At 39.4% G+C, this 22,644-nt stretch overlaps 1 protein-coding gene across 9 annotated transcripts in view; it reads left to right on the forward strand.

Moving 5' to 3' along the window:
* Htr7 (5-hydroxytryptamine receptor 7) overlaps positions 1-21,058 on the forward strand; it is a 98,494-nt gene extending 77,436 nt beyond the window's left edge. The window contains exons 2-7 of one of the 9 annotated variants that reach the window (XR_016537823.1): positions 998-1,753; positions 5,110-5,206; positions 6,431-6,606; positions 7,841-7,933; positions 12,680-12,701; positions 20,894-20,969. Coding sequence is in view for 4 of the 9 variants with exons in the window: in XM_090346284.1 (XP_090202410.1) it covers positions 998-1,753; positions 20,894-21,008 (871 nt within the window). In the remaining 5 variants the exon portion in view is untranslated. Of the gene's footprint in view, positions 1-997; positions 1,759-5,109; positions 5,216-6,430; positions 7,460-7,840; positions 8,114-12,679; positions 12,702-20,893 lie in introns of those variants that run through there. The other 8 variants (XR_016537824.1, XR_016537822.1, XR_016537826.1 and 5 more) reach the window with 8 other exon arrangements.
* The last annotated feature ends 1,586 nt before the right edge of the window (positions 21,059-22,644 follow it).

The following is a 22,644-nucleotide window of genomic DNA, read 5'->3' on the forward strand; positions in this document are numbered from 1 at the left end:
GAGTTATCTGAGAATAAAAAAATATCAGTTCCTAATTTTCAGTCCCAAATTCCATGATTTCAAAAAGTTTCATGAATCAATGTAAATTTGATGAAAAAATGCCATACAAATAAATGCAAATACCTTTATTTGTTTATTTGAAGAAGGGGAAGGAAGGGGAAAAGCAAGATGATTGGGAGGGGGTGAGGGGAAAGCTGGAGAAAAATATGAGAAGGGGTATCAATGTTCAAGAAGTAATGTATCTACTACTTGATGAATGTAGCTGTAACCCCTCTACATCACCCCAATAATAAGATTACCATTAAAAATGCCATACAGGGGACAAGTTGAAATGCATTAACAACTGGCCTGAATTAAGACTCCTGAGAGCAGGGGGAAATAATGCCATTGTGACAGATGTTGGTCATTTGTGAGGATGCATTACAACATTTCCCATCAGGCTTGATGTCTTACTTCTACTTGATTTTGGTAGCGATGGTTGTCATAGAGGAAGGCGAGTGTCAAGTTTTAGTTCGTTGACAGCATGACTGGACACAAGCAACAAGGTATGACAAAGGCATGAACGGATTTTTGTTTGTTGCATCTTGCTTATGTTTTTGTGTCCATATTGGGATTTGAACTCAGGGCCTCTATTCACTTGGCTTTTTTGCTCAAGGCTGGTACTCTACCATGTGAGCCACACCTCAAGACAAAAGTCTCATGGACTTTCCTGCCCCTGTCTGGCTTTGTCCTGTGATCCTTGGATCTCAGCTTCTCTATTTTGGATTCTAGGCATGAGTCACAGGTGTGTAGCTGGACGAATGGTTTTGGGGTCACAGTGTGTTTAGGCCGAGTCTCCTCTGGCTGCTTGACTTGCAGCATAACGGATGGCCTCTCAAGCACCTTGGTTTACCCTTCTGTAATACTAAGAGTGAGGATGTGAGGACTGGCTGGTACTTCCCCTATTGGGGATCCTTGGTTCCATTAGTCACCTGTCCTTTTCCCATTCCTCTCGTAGGTACCTTGGCATCACCAGGCCTCTCACTTACCCTGTAAGGCAGAATGGGAAATGCATGGCCAAAATGATCCTGTCCGTCTGGCTGCTGTCGGCCTCCATCACCTTACCCCCTCTCTTCGGCTGGGCCCAGAATGTGAATGATGACAAGGTGTGCTTGATCAGCCAGGACTTTGGCTACACCATCTACTCCACCGCCGTGGCGTTCTATATCCCCATGTCAGTCATGCTCTTCATGTACTACCAGATCTACAAGGCTGCCAGGAAGAGCGCCGCCAAACACAAGTTCCCCGGCTTCCCCCGGGCCCAGCCCGAGAGCATCATCTCCCTCAACGGCATGGTGAAGCTCCAGAAGGAGGTGGAGGAATGCGCCAATCTTTCCAGACTCCTCAAACACGAAAGGAAAAACATCTCCATCTTTAAGAGGGAACAGAAAGCAGCCACCACCCTGGGTATCATTGTCGGGGCCTTCACCGTGTGCTGGCTGCCGTTTTTCCTCCTCTCCACTGCCAGGCCCTTCATCTGCGGCACCTCCTGCAGCTGCATCCCACTGTGGGTGGAAAGGACATGTCTGTGGCTGGGCTATGCAAACTCTCTCATTAACCCTTTTATATATGCCTTCTTCAACCGGGACCTGAGGACCACCTACCGCAGCCTGCTCCAGTGCCAGTACCGGAATATCAATCGGAAGCTCTCGGCCGCAGGCATGCACGAGGCCCTGAAGCTGGCTGAGAGGCCCGAAAGGCCCGAGTTTGTGCTGTAAGGTCACTTATCACTATTTTCCTTTTATCCCCTGACTCCTTCATGCACCTTCCTAAAGTACATCCCAGAAGTAGCTAGCTTATTTTCTACCAAATGGAGGGTTTCCATGTAGAACAGCAGAGACTCAGGCCCTCCACCCAATAAACTTTCCAAAGCCAAGTCTTAGATTGGAAAAAAGGAGACTGATGTGCTGGTGAAGAACAAGGAAAGCGGTGGTTTGCATTCTTTCTCCATATCCACATATCCATATCTAAGTTATGTCCTCGTATTTGAATTCCTTTGACATCATTTTTTTTTTTGGTATGTGCTGGTACCCGGGTTTCAACTTCTAGGCCAGCTGCATTTGCTTGGCCTTTTCATTTAAGGCTGGTGGTCCATCTTTTTGCTGGTGAGAGCCTCTTGGATTTGTCTGCGTAGGGTAGCTTTGAGCCTCAATCCTCAGATGGAGTAGCCTCCTGAGTAGCCAGGGTGGTAGACAAGAGCAGCTATCCCAGCCACCTTCACCCTTTGAATACTTACTGTATTCTATATGGTGCACTTTTTTGATTGTCTCACTGATTATACATCACGGACATCCTTCTCTTGCCAAAGGAATAAAGTATGGTCTTCCCGTGTAGAATCACATTCATGCAGGAAATTCCTGGGTGGATGTAGAGATCTGGAAAAAGATCACAAAAGAGCTAATGGAGATAAGGAACCAGAAAATTCATCAGTAGGCCATCTCCTACACAATCTTAGTAGTTTTTCAGATGGAGAAAATAAGGCAAGGATATTGATAGATTTTTAGGGATTTGATTGATTTTGATGTGGAGAATTTATAATGATAATGTATATGCAAAAACTTTAGGATAACTGACCTAAGAAGATTTACCAATTTTAGGAAAGAGCTGCTGTTTTCTAACTCTAGCCCAAGCAGTATTTTTTGGTCAGTAGCAATGTTAGAATGTTTTTCCATTCTTTTAGTATAACTGCTATTCAGTGAGGTGGGTACAAAAAATATGATGCTGTTCTTCTAGAAAAACATGCATAAGCTTCGGTGAGCTGAGTGTTTTGTCTTCTCCCCACATTTATACATAGAAGCCTAGTGCTGCAATGCTTCTAGGAGGTGACTGGGTTTGGGGGCTAAAGCCCCACGAATAGGATTAGTACCCTAATGAAAGGGATCCAAAACAACTAGTCTGTTCCTGTATCTTCCACAAGATACCTCTAGAAGACATACTTTCTGAAACAGATGCTGTAGTGGACCAATTTATGATGCCTCACAGCACACCAAGTAAGATGATACCTTAATTAAGGGCTTTCCATCCTCCGGAAATAAATTTCTTTATTAATAAGCTACTATGCTTAAGGCATTTTATTGTAGCAACCTAAACAGACCAGGATATACATACACAGACTTTCTGTAATTAGGAAAGATGGAAGCAGGAAAAACCATAGGGATTCAAAGGGGAGGAAAATAACTCTGAAATTATGCTAATGCTAATCAAGAAGACTTCCTGAAGGAAATGGGCACCAGAAGATCTATGAAGTTTGCCAGAACCAGTTAATGGCAAACTAAAGTGCCTTGAGAGATACCAGTGTGGAAGCTGCTTTTCTCTCTCTTTTGCCATTCCTGGGGCTTGAACTCAGGGCCTGGGCACTGTTCTTGGACACTTTTTGCTCCCTCTTGAGCCACAGCACCACTTCTGGCCTTTTCTGTGTATGTAGTACCAAGGAATTGAACCCAGGGCTTCATGCATGCTAAATGAGCACTTTATACCACGAGGCCATACTCCTGGCCCCCCTCACTCTCTTAATGCTGGTTCTGTGGCTTGAATTCAGAGCCTGGATTCTGTCGTTGAATTTTTTGTTCTTATGGCAAGCTAGCACTCTACCACTTGAGCCAAAGCTCTACTTTTGCCTTTTTTGGGTAGTTTATTGGAGAAAGAGTCTTATGGATATTTTCTTGCCGAAGGTAGGGGGGGGTGACTGTGAACTGTGATCTCAGATATCAGCCTCCTGAGTAGCTAGGATTACACACATACGCCATCAGAGCCTGCTTTTTAAGATGATCTTTTGGCCAGAGATAAGCACCATGGTGAGGGAAAAGTTGGAAATTAGAATAGAAAGGTAGATTGGGACAAAATTATGAAGGACCTTTTTATCGCTATCTCCAAGAACTGGAACTTTTAGTGCAGACAACTGGTTTCTAACCCCAAGAAATTTTCCTTTCTCTCTGTTGTCATTTATCAGTATGGAGATATTTTTAGTTGTAACAATTTCTCTCTGTGTGTGTGTGTGTGTGTTACACAGGGCAAAGGGAGCTGGTAAATACCCTACAATACACAGCTTAGCCTCCCATAATTAATCTGTGAATTTGTGTGACAAAGTCATGTAGTTATTAAAGCAGTGAAGATTTAGCAGCATTGAGTGGGGTGAATCAGAAGGTAGAGACTAGATATATGGGTTGCTTCATTGGCTTTTTTTTCTTCAGAAACATTTGAGGGCCTACTATGTATAAGAAATGGCACCAGGTAAGGTGGGGATAGAAATAGAAGCATAGGAAATAATTGTCCCCAGAGCTCATGGCCACTGGGTTGGAGTGGCTGCTGTGGTGGAAGGTGATGGCTAGTAAAAGATTTACCACTAGAATAAACCCAACAAGGTCTGCAGTTAACGGCTTATAGATTCGAATTACCATAAATTACTTTTAAGTGCCATACTTTGAAGACTAGTTCTTTGGCATCATCAGATTGGAAACTATTATGACTTATTCTCTACTGGATCTGAATGATAGAACCAGTCTCCACTGTGGTGTCTTAGGAAAAATGACAAAAGGCGTCCAATCCATAGTCATTAGCAAACCTCACAATCCTCTGATTTTTCTTGAGCTCTCAAATATCTGGTGACTAACCAAAGCACTCTGGTGCTCTCCAATTTCTTCAGCACTTTTTCCCTCTGGTTTCTTCGAAGTTCTGATCTAATTACTGCCTTGTGCTGCCTTTTGGGCTCCATTTTCTCTTCTACATTCTAGTCATTGTCCTCCTCCTCTTCTTCCTCCTCTTCCTTCTCTTCCTCCTCCTCCTCTTTCCCCCTCCATTTCTGGGGGCTTGAACTCAGGGCCTGGACACTATTCTTGAGCTTTCTCAAGGCTAGCTCTGTACCGCTTGAACCACAGTACCACTTCTGTTTTTTTCTGTGTATGTGATATGGAGGAATTGAACCCAGGGCTTTGTGCATGCTAGGCAAGCACTCTACCACTAGGCCACACTCCAGACCCCTCTAGTTTTCTTCTTTGCCTTTGTAAACAATCTACTAGACTACATGTTGCTACTTCTAAATATTTACCCATTTCTTCCTATTTTCTTGATCAGCATAACCAGAACCTTGGGAGTCCAGCAGGCACTGGAGAATTTTCCTTGGGGTAACGGAGTGAATAGAGGGAAAAAAGCTGTGAATACTTTTGCACTGGTAATTTGAATTCACTACTATCATTTTTAATCATTTTCACTTTAAAAACACATGTTCAAATACTGATAATAAAAACACAAATGTAACAGTGTGTTACAAGTCCAGATTCTTTTTTTTTCTTTTTAATTGGATGGCTTTGTTGATGGATTTCAATTGCTGTAAATTGCTTTTGTGTGTCTTACTGTGGTGACTTATTCCTGCCACTGTTTATGAACTGAATTGAAAAGGAGACTCTTAAATACTCTCATATAAAAGAATATCATGAGATACTGTTTTGAAGTAGCTCTTTCTCTCATTTTTCCCCTTTCTCCTTTGTGATTGTATTGTCTTTCTCTTCAAAGAGCCTCTTAAAATCCCTGTTGATTGCGGTGATGCTTAGCAGTGGCTCATAGCAGAAAAACCTTGGGCTTCTGCCATGAATTCTGTCAATATGCCACCCCAGGGTTTATGCTGAAGCACTGGGAGTCAACATCATGCAGAAACCAATTTTTTTTTAAATGAAATGAAATGGGTCCCAAGGGAAACTGGGAAAAGAGATCAAGTTTTCTAAAACACTGAATGTGGGTTGCTCTCTTAAAGAAGGAAAAAGGCAAAAAGCTTCTTTTAAGGGACTTAAAAAATATCTCTTAGTGTTATTTTCTTTATCATTAACTAGCCTAAATTCAGAATGTTTTAAAAGTAAATGATAATAAAAGCTTATTTGTTCTGTGTTTTGCAGGTGCCTACACTTTAGCTTTGGAATATCTCCTTAAAGTTTTAAAATAGGAAAGGAAAATATCACCCCCCCCCATTTTTTATGTGATGCTGGGGACCCAGGGAGTTTATGTTAAACACACATTCTCCCACTGATTTACACTCCAAATCTTACTCAGTTTTGCTCTATCTTTTCTTTGTTGTTTTCCTAATAAATAGCACACAGAACACAATGTAAAATCAGGCGATCAGAGTGGGTATTCAATAAAAATGAACCTTGCAGACCAGGGTGAAGATTAGGAAGGAGGTGCTATTTGAAATGAATCTTGAAGGAAGGGTAAGATGTAGGGAGATGTGGTAGAGAGGGTTCACAGTAGAGGACAGCATGAGCAGAGGTCCACCTTTTGGTTAGACGTGGACAAGGAGCCTGGGACATGTCTTCAGCATTCACCTCAAGCAGAAATCTCATACTTATGGTATTGTTAAAATATTTTCTCTCTCTCTTTCTTTTTCTCTCTCCTTCTCTCATAGACAAAACTCTGACTACTGTAGAAAGAAAGGTCATGACTGATAATCCAAAGTGGAATAATGGAGATGAAGTTCACAAGGCTAAACAGGTGGAAGCAGAATGAAATGATTTGCCAAGACTGCACCGGAATGCCGCTTCTGTGTCCTCCGTGGGGACGGCTGACACATGACCCATGGTTGTATGAAGTGTTCCATGGAGGAGTTGGTGGCTTCTCCTTTTTTTATTTCCCCTGTGGATCAGTGCTATTGTGTGCAAATGAAAACAGCTCTCAGTGTAAGACAGCCCGATCATCTTGGCAGTAAGCACACTCACAGAGCTGAGTTCCAGAAGGGAAACAGTTTCTGGTGCTTTCTTTTGCATCTGTCCACATCCATGCAAATGAGAGAAAGTTCTAGTGTGCACTTCCCCAGCTTATGAGTCTAGGCATTGTGATGAATATTCAGGAATCATTCATGAGACAAAAATACATACTTTGTGCTCTGACAGAAGGGTCTCTTTTTAGGCAAACTGTGGTACGCATAGTGTTGAAAATGTTGCATGTCCGTGTTAGAAAACAGAACCCAGTCATCAGCTAATACAAATGATTCCTCAGAGCAGTGTTTGTTTCAAAGCTTCTGTCAAATAGTTTGGCTTTCCTGCAGGGTCTCTGTGATTTCCCACTGTGTACCTTCTTTTGTGGACTCCCTTATTGTGATGGAACAGCTCAGGAATGGATCTCAGGATGGAGAAAAGCATTAAAAATCTGAAAATATCTCTTTTGTGCACTCCAGCTTCAGAGGGGGCCGGGGTGGCGAGGGGATTCCTTTTGTAGGAGTTGTACTGGCTGAAGAGTGAGTGCTTCTTAACCACATTGTATATTAACATGACTCTGGCATGTCCTTCACTCTCATCTTCTGCAAAGGATACAGTGAGCCCCTGGGGCAATTCTGTAACTTTGTGTTATGAGGTAGATATGGCAATAACTGGGTTTCCAGGTTTCCATGAATGCCTGGGGGTTCTGGAGACAGGGCAGGAACATGTTAACTCAAGCAAACCATGTGAATTTAGGGGCATCTGGACCACTGTAGGAATAGCCTAAGAACAGTGTTTGTTATCATCAAGAGAAGTTGTATTTTATGTTGTCTGTATCCAAAATCAAATGTGTGGCTGGTTAATTCTCTCCTCTAAGCCCCCCTCCCTTCTAATACAAAGTGATAGGCATTAAAGGCAGGTAATAAAAGAGTTCCTTTGTGGCTAGGATTATCTTTGAAATGGTCCTAACTCTGATCTGAAGTGATGGAAAGACATAGATCAGAAAAAAGAATATCTGTAACTGTAAGGGGGAAAAGGAAGTCAAACTATCATTTGATCAAAGAGAATTGAAAGAGAGTATTATTTTCCTACAATGAAGGTGTCTGTCTATCCTCTCCAAGGACAAAAAGGAATTCCAACGTGGACTGTGGACTTCTTCCAGCTATCATTGACGTTGCTTCTGATCACACAGGCCTTCCACCCTGCAAGGGGAGGTGAGCCCTCTTCTGTCAGACAAAGCTTGTACAAATTCCTGAACTGCAGATTTGTTAAAGTGACAGTATATACCTACAGTTCATAATTTGAATGATTACGTTCAAATACATGTTGTTAAATTCGAAAATGTTTTATTACATTACATCAAATAAAGATTATTTGTAGCGGTAATAAAGCAACTTAAGTAATGGTTTTTCAATGAAAAGTCTGATAGCATGCATGTTATTTTGCACAGAATGGCAGGGGGTCGCACTTGGTGTGTTTGTGAAAATCTCAACACATAGCATGCCTGTCATCCCAGAACTTGGAAGAACTGGATCTACCTCTCAAGACCTTGTCTCAAACCACACACAAATCAGAGCAAAATAATAACAGATCCTTAATAGGTAGTTGGTACTTCTGTCCTAAATTGTGTTCCAACATGAGGATTTATCCTTTCGTAATGAACTTTTAAAATGATAGCTGCTCATCTCTTGATTTGCTGAATGCATATTAATTGGGCTCCTGCTGCACCAGGCATTTGTCATCAGGTTGAAAGCAGTCAGATCTCAGATCAAGTGGTAACTCCTTCAGGAGCTTGCAGTGAGTGACAATTTTTTTCCCTCTCTGGTGGCATAAGACAGGGCCTAATGTTTAGTTGTGTTAATAGATTTTCAAAAATGTTTCATTTTTTTATGAGGACTTTCACTTTTCAAGTTGATTCTTTATCCTGTCTGACATGCTTGATGACTTCCCCCCTACAGGGCTGGAATCCATGTGTACATTCTGCTTTCCATACATGGCATGCAGATGGAAGGAGAAGGTAGCAATCGAAAAGGAATGAGAAAAATATCCAGTAATTAATACTGCTTCTTATGTGTATGCAGACACAGCTCTTGGGTTCACTAAGGGTGGAGACAAGTCAGTGAAGTAAACAGTTTACATGGATTTTGTGAGTCTTTAGACAAGAAGGACTACTGTGACTCATGTCTCTTCTCACTCTAGGATCTCAGCTGTCATTTTTTGGCAAGGCTGAGGATTGGGAAGTGATGCACTTGTAAGACATAATAACCAAGCAATGCTTGCCTTAGTGCTCAGTTTTACTCTATAAATATGAAACTTGCACTTGCTACGGCATTCTCGAGTTTTCTGAAAGCTGTTTTGGAACTTTTCAAGCACCTAGTATGATGTCCTATCCTTGAGATGCATATATATTTATGTGTGTATATATGCATTTGATGGTCATATTTTATATAGTTTCATCAATTATTTGGCTGTAGCAGTGAACTCAACACATTTTTTAAATGAAGGCTAGTTTATGCCACTGTAGGAAGTGTTTGAAGACAGGAATTTTCCTTGTAACATTTAAATTATCAACAGAATCCTTCATTTATTACATGTCAGTATTTACAGTCTTTTTTGTGGTAATGGGCTTTGATATCAAGGCTTTGCGCCTGCGAGACAGGTGCGCCACCATTTGTGTCATATTCTTAATGCCACTCTCATTTTATTCACTTTTAGTTGTTTTTCAGGTAAGGTCTAGTTTTTGACTCTGCTTAGCATGTCTGCGGCTAGACATGTTGTTCAGTGTTAGCCTCAAACTACAATTCTACCTATTGTCTCCTATGTATCTGAAATCACACACACATATCACTATCCCTGGAAATTAATTCAGATGCGGTCTTGCTAACTTTTAAAAAATCTATTTCTTACTATTTTTAAGTAGCTCTAGAAAGGAATTGCCATTCATCAGAGCAGTTTAGGAATATAGTTTAGGAATATATCTCAATCAGCACTTTATCATTTCCCCCCATCCCTCCTCACCCCGTGCTTCACCTCAATTTCCTTAATTTTGTAGGATAGATGTTGAATTATATACCATGAATATATATATATATATATATACATACAGTGTGTGTGTGTGTGTGTGTGTGTGTGTGTGTGTGTGTGTGTGTTTTCCCAGCATAGTAGTAGGTAAGTGCCCCACATACTGGTGATGAACACAAATTCTTCCCCTGTTTCCTCTTCATTCTTCTACCTCCCACCTTGCTGTGTCCCCCTTTGACGTACTGATCACTGGTGTTCTTTTTTTGTTGGACTGTGAGTTAGCTTTTCTAAAGAATTATACCCTCTGCAGTCTCCCCTGACTCTACATCTTTTGGTTAATGCATTTTTGTACAATTGCATACTACCCAGAGTCTTTACTTATATATTTATACATTAATTACAGCAAGAGAGAACTTGCAACCTTTGTCTCTCTGGGCTTGACTTACTTCATTTAACATGATTTTTCTAGGTCCTTCCATTTCTTTGTAAACAGCACAAAATCATTCTTTCTAAGCTATGAGTGAATTTCTGTTGTGTATCTTACACCACATTTTTTTTATTGTCATATATAGAGGGGTTATAGTTACATTGGTCAAGTAGTAGGTACATTATCTCTCACACACTGATACCCCTTCTCATGTTTTTGTATCCTTTTCCCTCCCTTCACCCCGTCCCAATCATCTTGTTTTACCCTCCTTCCCTCCTATTTCAAATAAACAAACATATATACAATATACCAGGTAACAAAGTCAGATACAGTAACAATATGAGATTAACCAAAGGACAAAAAAAGAGAAGACAAATAACAGTACTTTAAGAACAACAATCACACAAGATACATCTCTTGTTTCCATATCCCAGAGTTCCTTTGGTTTAGTCTCATCCTATATGACCTTATGTACATAGGTTTTGAGCTATTGTAATCCTCGGCTAGGAGAGTCCTAGGTTTACACCATTTTTTCTTGATCCATTAGCAGGATGAGGTCTTGCTAACTTTTGGTCTCTACTTCTCAAGCAGCTGGGATTACCGGTGTGAGCCACCATGCCTGCACCATAAATGTTGAGCTATTTTCAATGTTCTTTCCCGTCATGGGGCCTTTGCACATTTTCCTTCTCGGTCTAGGCTAATTTTCCTGTTCTCATTTATTTGGTAACATGTCTTCATCATTGTTTTCATCACCAGTGCTGGGAACATACACACACACACACACACACACACACACACACACACACATACAATATGTATATATATATTCTTTATATCTATGAATATTTATTTTCCCTTTTTCTTTTTTGGTATTAGAGTGTGAGCTCAGGGCTTTGCACTTGCTAGGCATTGCTGAGTTACATCTCAAGGCATTTTTCTTCTCTAGTCATTTTGTTATAGGATCTCAGTATTTGTTTGGGACCCCACCAGACCTCAGTCTGCCACTCCCCACCATAGATGGCCTAGCGTGTCCCTTGATGCCCAACTTCTCCTAGGTTTTTCTGTCAGGACTGGCTTGGAACAACAATCTTTCCAATCTCGTTCTAGGATTACAGGCATGAGCCACTGGCAAGGTGGGAGGGGAACGAGGGAGAGAGGAAGGAAAGGAAGGATGGAAAAGGAATGGATAAAGTAAGAAGAGAGGTATGTACCTGAATTGACTTGGCAGTTTTTCCTTGAGGTACTGTGGTTTCAACTCAGGACCTTGTACTTGCTAGCCACCACTCTATGACTTGAGTCACGCCACCTACCCCGCTTTGGGTTGGTTATTTTTGAGACAGGGTCTTGCTTTTTATGGTCAGGATGACAGGCAGGCATTACCACTTCCAGTCCCTGGGTAGCCGAGTCCTCCCTTTCCTTATTTATATGGGGAGGATTTTATTGTTACATCTCTACATGTGTTTATATTCTGTGCCAATCAATATCATCCCCATCACTCTCTCTCCTTCTCTCCCAGTTTTCAACCTCCTTTATTCTCTTCACCAGTCCAAAACACCCCCTTCCCTGGCAGTCTAGGCTTGAACCATGATCTGCTTATCTTTCCTCTTTCACGTACCTAGGATTATAGATAAGCTATTGAGAAGCCATCAATGTTCCCCCCCCCTCAACTTTGTATGAGGAACTGAGGGGACGTGCTTGGCCTGAATGAAGGAGCAGGCCCAGCGAGTGGCAGAAGAAATTAAAATTAAAGTCTTCCATGCACACCTTGGGCAGGGCCCTACACTACACAGTGCTGCTTCTGGGCATGAGTTCCTTATATCAAGACTGTGACCTTTGCTTAATTTTCTGCTCTAGTGAAGCAGAGCTGTATATGTGTGATGGCCCATATGTTGAAACTTGTTTATCTACAGCTAGCCAGATGCTCCTTAGCAGCACATGAAGATGCCATTTGGAAACTTTAAGGGGGTCAGCACATTTGGAAAATACTCAGAGCCATGCATATTGTGATGTCATTATTTGCTCTAAGTTTTACACAAGAAATACCTTGTTAGGCATTATGTGTGAACTGGCAGGCTTTGAAAACCAACTCAGGGGATCTAGTACCCAGAGACCAAAGTGTGTTTAATTGGATGGTGCTCTAAAATTGTGTCATTTATGCTTTCTCTGGAAAAAAAATAATTCCCTGATATAAAACTTTTGTTTTTAAAGTTCTTCCTGGGCTAAATAAAAGGCAACCTCCCCTTTTATAGTACAAAGTAACAAAGATACAAAAATTAATAAAAATGTAAACGTGATATGAATTATGGCTAATGTGAAATATAAAGGGAGAGAGGTTGAACACAAAATGGAAATTTGTAGGTAACAGTTATGTTGAGTCGTCCACACTTTACAGAAAGCGAAGAGAAAGGAAGTGGAGGGGAAAGGTAGTAATCTAAAGTAGCAGATGGAAAGAAATACTTGGACTTTGGTCTTCAGTGAGTTAATAGGTAACTTTTTTTTTTTTTGGTTTCAGATGTCTGTGAGGGTGTTTCCAGGTAAGGTTAACATTTGCACGAGTATACCATGTGGGTGAGCTAAAAAGAAGAGGCAAGAAGAGAAAGAATTTGGCCTCTTCTTGACTTTTCTGTCTTCTTGAAACTAGGATATTTGTTTTCTATTTTGAACTGAGATCATTAGCCCATTGATTCTCAGCCCTTTTGGTTTCCAGTGGAACTGAAGAGCTTTCGTTATGCTTTACAGGATTTCTCAGCATCCTACAATATGAATGAATTCTTCATAATCTCTTATCTATTCTTCCCTCCTCCCTTCTCTCTTCCCCTCTCCTCTTCTCTCTATCCTATTTTTTTTCCCACTAGATCTCTTATTGGTTCACCATGACAAATATTAACACTTAGAATGCATTCCTTTCTATTCCGTCATTGAAACATCTGTCTTGTGTTCCATTCTCTCACATTCTGCTGTCTTGTGGTTTGGTCTCTCTCTCCACGCTCTCCCCTGTTTGACAAGGACTTGCTATGTATAGCCCAGGCTAACCTCTAACTCTTGGTCCTCTTGCCTCAAGCTCTGAGGAGGTCCTGGGATTACAGACTCACCATCACTTCCAACCTTCTGTTGCCTCTTAATTAACACCCAATTAACCAAATACAGGGCAACATCCTCTTCTTAAAAAAGCACAGTTATTTTGAGGCAAGTAATTTCCTGCAGGAAATTTCAGATCAGTGCATTAAGTTGATAGTGGAGAGAACAGTTCACATGCTGGAGTTCAGGTCACATGGATGAGTAGGATGCTGCAAACCTTGTAGTGGTTTAGGTACTTAGGGAACTTGCTAGGGGGTCCCTGCAGCTTAAGGCACTTGTTATCCAAACCCTCTACAGGACTAGGGCCCAGTGTCTTCCTTGCCAACATTAGAGCAGAGAACGGAAGGATTTCCCTAGCATTTTAAAACAAAATGAGTGAGGCTAATTAGCTAACAGCTGAGATTTGTCAGGGCGAGTTGGCCAGTCGCCCCACCTCCTGGTCTTTTGTAGAAATCTGTTTCTGTGAGACAGTGCCGGCTGTTCTTCCAGCCCAAGAGAGCAGTTTCAGGAAAGAACATCTAAAGGCATCTCATTGTTCCCTCAGATTCCTCACCATTTTTTTTTTTGTGTGTGTGTGTGTTTGAAATGTAAGACTATATTTTGGAAGAGGAGATAAAATTAACACTTGAACATTTTTTTGTGTGTGTGCATGAGTCAGAGATTTCTCTTCATACTGCTATTGTCCTGGCTCTTATGACTTTAATTGCAGCATGATTTTAAGTATTGGCTTTTAACTTATCTACAAAAACATTTCTAGATTTATTTAATTAAACCAATGAAGGCAAGGCTTGGCATAATTCCCATTCATCCATTTGGATTGTTCAAAGCACCAATTTTTGGATGAATATCATTTTTTAAATATTATGAATCTGGGGAGACATATAGTTTCACCACAAAATTGTCTAATAAGGCTAAAAAGGGCTGAGGTAACTCAAGTGGTAGAGCTTATGCCAAGCATGTGCAAACTCGTGAATTCAAACCGGATGCTACCAATTTTTTAAACACGGAGGTAAAATATTTTTATTTGCATTTCACCCTAGCAAATACAGATGTGAAATGATGGTAGTATATTTGACTTATTTATACTGACAAACACCAATCTGTTAAGTATCAGACTTAACAGATTATGGAAGGAAAAAGAATGGGAAGACTTCTCTTATTTCCTGGGGTTCTGTTTTGGCTTACCTGCATTACTTTCAAGATGAAAATATAGTATTTATTTCCTACTGATCACCATTATACCTTAAAGTAAAATAAATGTATGTTGGAAGTCAATGTTTTATATCTTCTTGAACATTTTTAAAATTGTATTTTATTGTTGGGATAATCTATAAAGGAGTTACAGTTACATTCATCAGGTAGTGGATGCATTACTTCTTGAATTCCTTCTCATGTTTTTGTCCCACTGTCCCTCCCCCCCCCCTCCCAATCATCTTGTTTTCTCCCTTCCCCTCCCTGTGTCAAATAAACAAATAAACATATATATGATATACCAGGTATATGCCAGGTATGCGGTTCATTGAAGCATTATTTACCATAGCTAAGACATGGAACAAACCCAGATACCCCTCAGTCTATGAATGGATCAAGAAGATGTGGTACTTACACACAATGGAATTCTTTTTTTTTTTTTTTTTTGCCAGTCCTGGACTTGAGCTCAGGGCCTGAGCACTGTCCTTGGACTTTCTCAAAGCTAGAGCTCTACGGCTTGAGCCTCAGCACCACTTTTAGCATTTTTCTATGTATGTGGTACCGAGGAATCGAACCCAGGTCTTCGTGCATGCTAAGCAAGCACTCTACCACTAGGCCAAACTCCCGGCCCCACACAATGGAATTCTATGCTGCCATCAGAAAGAATGATATTGCCACATTCGTAAGGAAATGAAAAGACTTGGAAAAAAATAATGTTAAGTGAAGTAAGCCAGACCCAAAGGAGCATAGGCTCCATAGTTTCCCTCATTTGTAATAATTAGTGCATATCTAGGATTCTAGCAGAGGATCAGAATAGCTCAAAATCTATGCACATATGATCATATAGGATGAGACTAAACAAAATGAATTCTAGGATATGAAAACAAGAAGTTTATGTTTGTGATTATTGTTCTTTATGTACTTTGTGAAGTTATTTTTTTTCTCTTTTTTTCCCTTATGGTTTAATCTCATGTGGTTACTGTATCTGAGTTTGTTACCTGGCATATTGTATATACATTTATTTGTTTAGATGAACATTTTTTCAAACATGTAGAAGAAATATTTCCATTACCTTTGCCAAATGATTATTGGATACTATATGTGTACATGTATTTTCTAAGTTTAGATTCAAGTGTCCTGATAATGGTTACCATAAAGCAATTTTACCTCATTTGTTGGTTCTTTTTTTTTTTGCCAATCTTGGGGCTTGAACTCAGGGCCTGGGCACTGTCCTTGAGCTTTCTCAAGGCTAACACTCTACCACTTGAGTTACAGCACCATTTCTGGCTTTTTCTTTGTATGTGGTACTGAAGAATTGAACCCAGTGCTTTGTGCCTGCTGGGCAAGCACTCTACCACTAGGCCACACTCCTGGCCCCTCATTTATTTATTCTATTATATGTTTAAAAGATTTATGCAACTTGACAAGTTTATGTGGTGGATTTTATGTAAACTATACATGTGTCAATCTATTGCTGGCAAGACTTTTCCTACTAGGGGGTCTCCTTCCTTTCATGTTGTTGTTAACTTACAGTGAATCCTTTTATTTTGCAAGTAAGCTCTAATAATTTTTGGATACATAAATTAAATGAAAAAGAACATCTGTCCTACCATTTTCATGAAAAGATTCATTTCTGATAAAGTTTTATATTTAATCCTTATCAAAATATATAATACATTCAGCTTTGATCAATGGTAATTTTATAGTAATACAAATTGGTAATATTTAAATTGCTACTTACGATAATTTATTGATAATGTTTTTAAATTAGTAAATTATTTTACTCTCAGTTTTAAAGCCACAGGAAAATAAACTTTAATAGTTTTCATTTTTCATGCCTATCTCTAACAGAAGTTTAGGAGAGTGATAATAAAAGATATTTAAACAGTACAGTACAGTAATATAAACTTAAGGGGTAACATTGCCTGAAAATATAAGTTAACATAAATAGGTAAAACTTTCCATTGTTAAAGAAGAAATATTAATTTATTAAAATAGGGTGTTAAGGGTTTTCTGATACACGTTTGAATAAATTTAAAAGACTGGCATTACAGCTTTGTTATGTTAATATCAGTATGGTCAGTCCTCAGTATCTGTAGGTTACATGCCAGTGAAGTTAGCCAACTTTGACTTAAAAATACTTGGGAAAAAAAGTTGTATCATTATTGAACATATACAGATCTTCCTGTATGTTGTTTACTCTGTAAACAATGTAGCACAATTATTTATTCAGCACTGATACTGTAGTAAGCATCACGAGTAACCTAGACTCAATTTAAAGCTGTGCATATGTTACATGCAAACACTACACAATTTATATAAGGAAGTTGAACATCTGCAGCATTTGACACCATTGGGGGATCCTGGAACCAGTCCCCTGAAAAAGCTGAGGGATGAGTGCATTTATACACTTCAAGATTCCTTCTTTTTAAAGTAAATTTATGACTGAAATTTACACATATATATGTTTAAACATTTGCAAGTGGCTCATAGTTTCCAAGTCATATTTATGGAGTGCATGTGCAAAAAATTTCTATGCCCAACAGTTGTAGTATGCCCAAAGTGAGTTTGCTATGTGGGAGAGTGGAATTTTGCAAATTCCAAGTGATTATTTCCTCCGCCATCTTTTTTTTTTTAAACTCCCACAGCAGTGTATGAAAACTAACTTGTTTTCACATTTTCTCAAACACTTCATATTATCAAGTTTTACATTTTCACCCATAGAGAGTGTGTAAAATGTTATCACTTTGTAGTTTTAAGTTTGCACTTCCTTGGTTATTAAAGAGGCTGAATGCTTTATGTGTTGATGAGCCATTTGGATCTTTTGTTAATTGCCTGCTCATGGACTTACTAAATTTTCAGTTTCTTATATATTGCAGGGAACTAACTTTTGTGACATTTTCATATTTGCAACTTTTTTGGGGAGGGGCAAGCGTTATTGAATTTCTTTTACTCTTCTGATTCCCAACTAAATTATAATTATCCAATAATATTTTTTCTTAACAGCATATTCCTTAATTTTGACCTGTTCTTAGACTATTTCAGATAGAGCAGTGAACTGCTGAGTTTCCATTCTATAGAAGGCATCAAACCAGTTTGGCACTTGTGGATCCATAATGAGAGCTACATTTACTTACATGGTTCAGTGTAGGTAACAGGCTACGAGTGAATAAAAATATAAAAGAAAAAGCAACTCTCCACTTAATTAAAAAAGCCAGTGTCCTATTAATTGGTTTACATCTCATATTATTTAGAAAGGAGCTTCTTTTGTGAAGTATTCAGTGATTCTCTATCATGTGGGCAACTCTAGACTTAGGAGCCTGGTCATACACAGCTGTTGAAATGGGACTTGGTTACTGAATGGGCAGAACGTTGTGGAGGTGTATCAGAAAATTGTTCAGATTTCACACCCAATCTCACTCTTTTCACTGTAATCATTTGATCCCTCTTCTTGGTCCTTACATATCAAATTGTGTGAAACCCCAAACTTTCCAGTCACTTCTTCCATTGTAGGAGACAATAAACTTCTATGTTGTTCATTCAAATTGGGTTTCTGACACCAATGACCAAGAAATTTCTACCATGGTGGAAACTCTGTATGAAAAAGATCATTCAAAGACTCCTTCAGATTTTCTTAGTCTAACATCTCAAAGTTCAGCTTTTCAGAGTGTAACCCTCTACATTTCTGCACCTTCTAATTATGACACAATGTGTGTCTTTTCTTAAAAAAATCAGATGTGGGCAATTGGAATTCCCAGGAATATTTACCCAGGGTTGTTACCAGTAATTATTTTAGATGTGAATGCCTTTAGGTGGGGCTAAATAATACAAAGATTAAATTTTTTTCATATATTTTTATTGTAATTAATAGAAGGGTTACATTATATTCATCAGATAGAAGGTACATTACTTTACAAATATTGATACGCTTTCTCATGTTCTGTTTCCCATTTCCCTCCCCCCTCACAACTTGATTTCCCCCCTTCCCTCTCCTATTTCAAACAACCAATTAAGCATATATAAAATATATCAGATAACAAGGTGAAATATTGTAACAATATGAGATAACCAAGGGACAGTAAAAGAGATGAGAGATAACATCAAGGACAAGAATCACTCCTTATATGGCTTTTGTTTCTATATCCTGGAGGTCCTTACATTTAGCGTCATACTATATGGCCTTATGCATCTAGATTTTGTTCTATTGTGAATCTCTGCTAGGAGAGCCCAAGGTTCTTATCGATTATGACAAATGAGGGAGACTATTGGGCCTATGTTCCTTTGAGTCTGGCTTACTTCACTTAATATGATTTTTTCTAAGTCTTTCCATTTCCTTACAAATGGGGCAATGTTGTTCTTTCTGATGGCAGCATAGAATTCCATTGTGTATAAATACCACATCTTGTTGATCCACTCATCAACTGAGAGACATCTGGGTTGGTTCCATATCTTTGCTATGGTAAATAGTGCTGTAATCTTAGCTATGGTAAATAGTGCAGTAACGAACATCGTTGTGCTAGTGGAATCAGTATGTCCTTGTTTCTGGACGGTTGGGTAAATGCCAAGTGGTGGAATTGCTGGGTCATAGGGGACTTCTATATTTAGTCTTTTGAGGAACTGCCATACTGCTTTCCATAGTGGTTGGATGAGTTTGCACTCCCACCAACAGTGTAGCAGTGATCCCTCCTGGCCACATCCCCTCCAGCATCTCTTGTTATTAGATTTCTTGATCCTGGCCACTCTAATTGGACTGAGGTGGAATCTTAGAGTTGTTTTTATTTGCATTTCTTTTATGACCAGAGATGTTGAGCATTTCTTCATGTGTCTATAGGCCATTCTAATTTCTTCTTCAGAGAAGACTTTCTTTAAGTCTTTGGCCCATCTTTTAATGGGATGGTTGTTTCTTTGGAGATTAGTTTTGGAGTGATTCAATTTTTTGAGCTGTTGATATATTTTAGATATGAGGCTTTTGTCTGTTGTATGGTTAGTGAAAATCTTCTCCCACTCTGTAGGCTTTCCTTTGCCATGCAGAAGCTCTGCAGTTTAATGCAGTCCCACTTATCCAGCCTTTGTCTGATTTGTTGTGTTTCTTGGTCCTACAAAGATTAAATTTATGTTTGTGTTTTCCACAGCTAGGTTCATTAATGCACTAGCAAATGAAGTAGAGGGGATTGTTTTTTCCAAGCCATCCTCATTTTAAATATACTGAGTTCTTATGTTTGAAACACTTAAGAATTGTTACACTGAAGGCATTTCTGTTAAAAGGAGGTGGGAACCTTTGGCAATCTTTAAGAGACATTTTAGATACCTAAGTGAAAGATGGTAAGTGATAAATGCTATGGTTGCAGAGCTGGAAAAATCTGTGTGTGTCAAAGAAAGAAATTGTAGGGAAGAAGAGGAGAAAGAAGAGAAGAGATTTGTGACACCCCTCCTCCGCCCGTGTGATTGGCAAGAAGGGTGCCAAAGATCTGACTGTCCTTGTCATCTTTTTGATATTTGGCAACCCAACCTACTTTCATTTTGCCTAGGAGGATTCTGGAATCATTGGAAAAATGCAATTCATTTTTGTTGACATTAACTTGGCTATCATTTTGAAATAATACTTTTATTTGAAAAGTTAACTGATTTTTTTTCAAATAATTTTAAAGTATACTTACCTGTTTTTAATTGATTTAGTTATTTCTCATGCAGGACTAGAGACTTTTATTAGCTACTTTTACATTACTGTGACCATGTAAGTCTTGCTTTCTGAGTGTTGGATGATGTCCAAGTCGGCTGCCACCTGAGTGCTAAGCAGGCCTAGGCCTCTTTAGATGACGGCTGTAGTAGCCTGCATGTCTGGGTAGCTGAGCATGGTGAAATAAATTATGGTGAAACTAGTTCTAGGTGGCTCTTCTTGCCAGAATGCCACTTAATTCCCAAGACAAAGTCTTGCAAATGAATGTATGTCTTCATAACTTTGGGGCTACAGAACGGGTACATTTTGGCTAATTCTTGAGATTTCCTGAAGGTCTATTACTTTTTGTCCCAATAGAAAAAAAGTTGGATTTTTTAATTAAAAATGTGTTTATATTATCTTAAAGTGGTTGTACAAAGGGAGTTTCTATTTAACACATTAGATTGCAAATACAATGCGGTTTGATCAACACTGTCACTTTTGGCATTCTCCTTCATTCTTCCCAAACCAACCCCTCCTCTCATCAATCTACTTTTACAGGATATGTATTGCCAGTGTAGGGGCTTTCTGATGCCTCTCAACTTCTCTCTTGGTGTCCACAGCCTAACTCTCTCACTCTGGACAGAGGATATCAGACCATCTTGTTACAATTATAGCCACCTGGAAGGGAGGGAGTTGTAGGACAGGCTCTAATTGTTCCCTGGGTCAGGGTTTCAGATCACAGGGAGGGAAGTTGGCTGTGGAGAGCCTCCTCCCTTCCTACCTCCTGTCTCCTGCCAGGTCATTCTACCAGCCTAATCTAACCAGAAGCCAGAGGGACAGGAACTTGTCTACACCATCCAAAAGACAGATGAACAAGGAGAACCGAGGGAAGCAGGTTTGGAAAGGTAAATGAAGACATTTCTTGTACAGCTACTATGAAAGAAAATCCTCTACTGATGAAAGCGTGAGACATTGTTCTGTTATCACTTGGAAATGTTATTTTGAAAAAAATATTAGATAACAAGAATCAGTTCTTCCTTTTTTAATTGTATTTTTAAATTTTTTTAATTGTATTTTATTGTTGGGATAATGTATAGGGTTGCAGTTACATTCATCAGATAATGGGTGCATTACTTCTCGAACATTGATGCCCCTTCTCATGTTTTTGTCCCCCTTTTCCTCTCTCCGCCCCTCCCAATCATCTTGTTTATCCCTTCCCCTTTTCAGATAAACATTATGCCAGGTAACAAAGTCAGATACAATAACCACATGAAGTTAGTCAGAAGGGGGGAAAAAAGAGAAAACAAATAACATAGAACACTGAGAACAACAATCACAAAGGTAAACCTCTTGCTTCCATATCTAATTATTTCTTTTTTTCATTTCTAATCATTTCTTATCTTGAAGTACCTTTCTGGATTTTTAAAGAACTCTACATTTCAGTGCTGAATAGTGGTGTGATCTTTTGTAGACAAACAAACAAACAAACAAAACATTTTGTGGCAGATTGTTTTTTAGTGTATCCTTTGTCCTACACATGTTTCTAAATGTTTCCAACTATTTTTTAAATTGGGGAAGTTTTATTTCTTCCCAGGGTTTGATTTGAACCGAGGGTATCTTTTGATTGACTTGTCAGCAAAAGAATGCAGGAGAGAAGTGCATGACTTTCAAAGTTAGGTGTGAAAGTTAACTTTCAGCCTTCTTGCTGCCCCAAGCCTTGGTGTTAGCATTTCCAGCAGCATCCTTTTGCCACCCTGCTGTGTGGATACCCAGACGACCTGGTTTCAAAAGCTTCCACATGAAGCCACATGAAGATGCTTTGCCCAATTTCCAGCCTGATTCCTCCACATGTTTCATGACAGCCACTATGAAACTGTGGACTGATTAGAGATTTTCTAAGTAGGACTCCCTGCTTTGGCCTAAAGAAACTAAGAGAAAATGATAATAGTTGCTGTTCCTTTTTTTTCCCCGGTCATGGGACTTGAACTCTGGGCCTGGGCGCTGTCCCTGAGCTCTTCTGCTCCAGGCTACCGCTCTACCTTCTTGAGCCACAGTGCCACTTTCCATTTTCTGGTGGTTAGTTGGAGATAAGAGCCTCACATAATTTAGCTCCCAGGTTGGCATTGAACTGGGATCCTCAGATCTCAGCCTCTTGAGTAGCGCTAGAATTACAGGCATGAGCCACTTTGCCCAGCTTGCTGTTACTTTAAGTAATTGAGCTTTCAGGTAATTTGTTATGTGATATTAGTAACCAAAGCAATTATAAATGGTAATTTATTTAACAGATGCAGTGCTGATAATGCATGTAATTAATACAAGTGACACAACATGAATAACTGTGAAACATTTACATATGCAAATATAATGTCAAAGTAGCCCTTTCATACATAGCAATTTGGATGTTTTTATTTATTTATTTGTTTATTTATTTGGCTGTGGGGCTTGACCTCAGGGTCTGGGAGGTGTCCTTGAACAATTTTGCTAAAGGCTAGCATTCTACCACTTTGAGCCACAGCACCACATTCAGTTTTCTGGAGGCTAATTGGGAT

Source organism: Megascapheus bottae, chromosome 15, assembly GCF_031878675.1.
Source record: "Megascapheus bottae isolate mThoBot1 chromosome 15, mThoBot2.hap1, whole genome shotgun sequence".
Taxonomy (NCBI): Eukaryota; Metazoa; Chordata; class Mammalia; order Rodentia; family Geomyidae; genus Megascapheus; species Megascapheus bottae.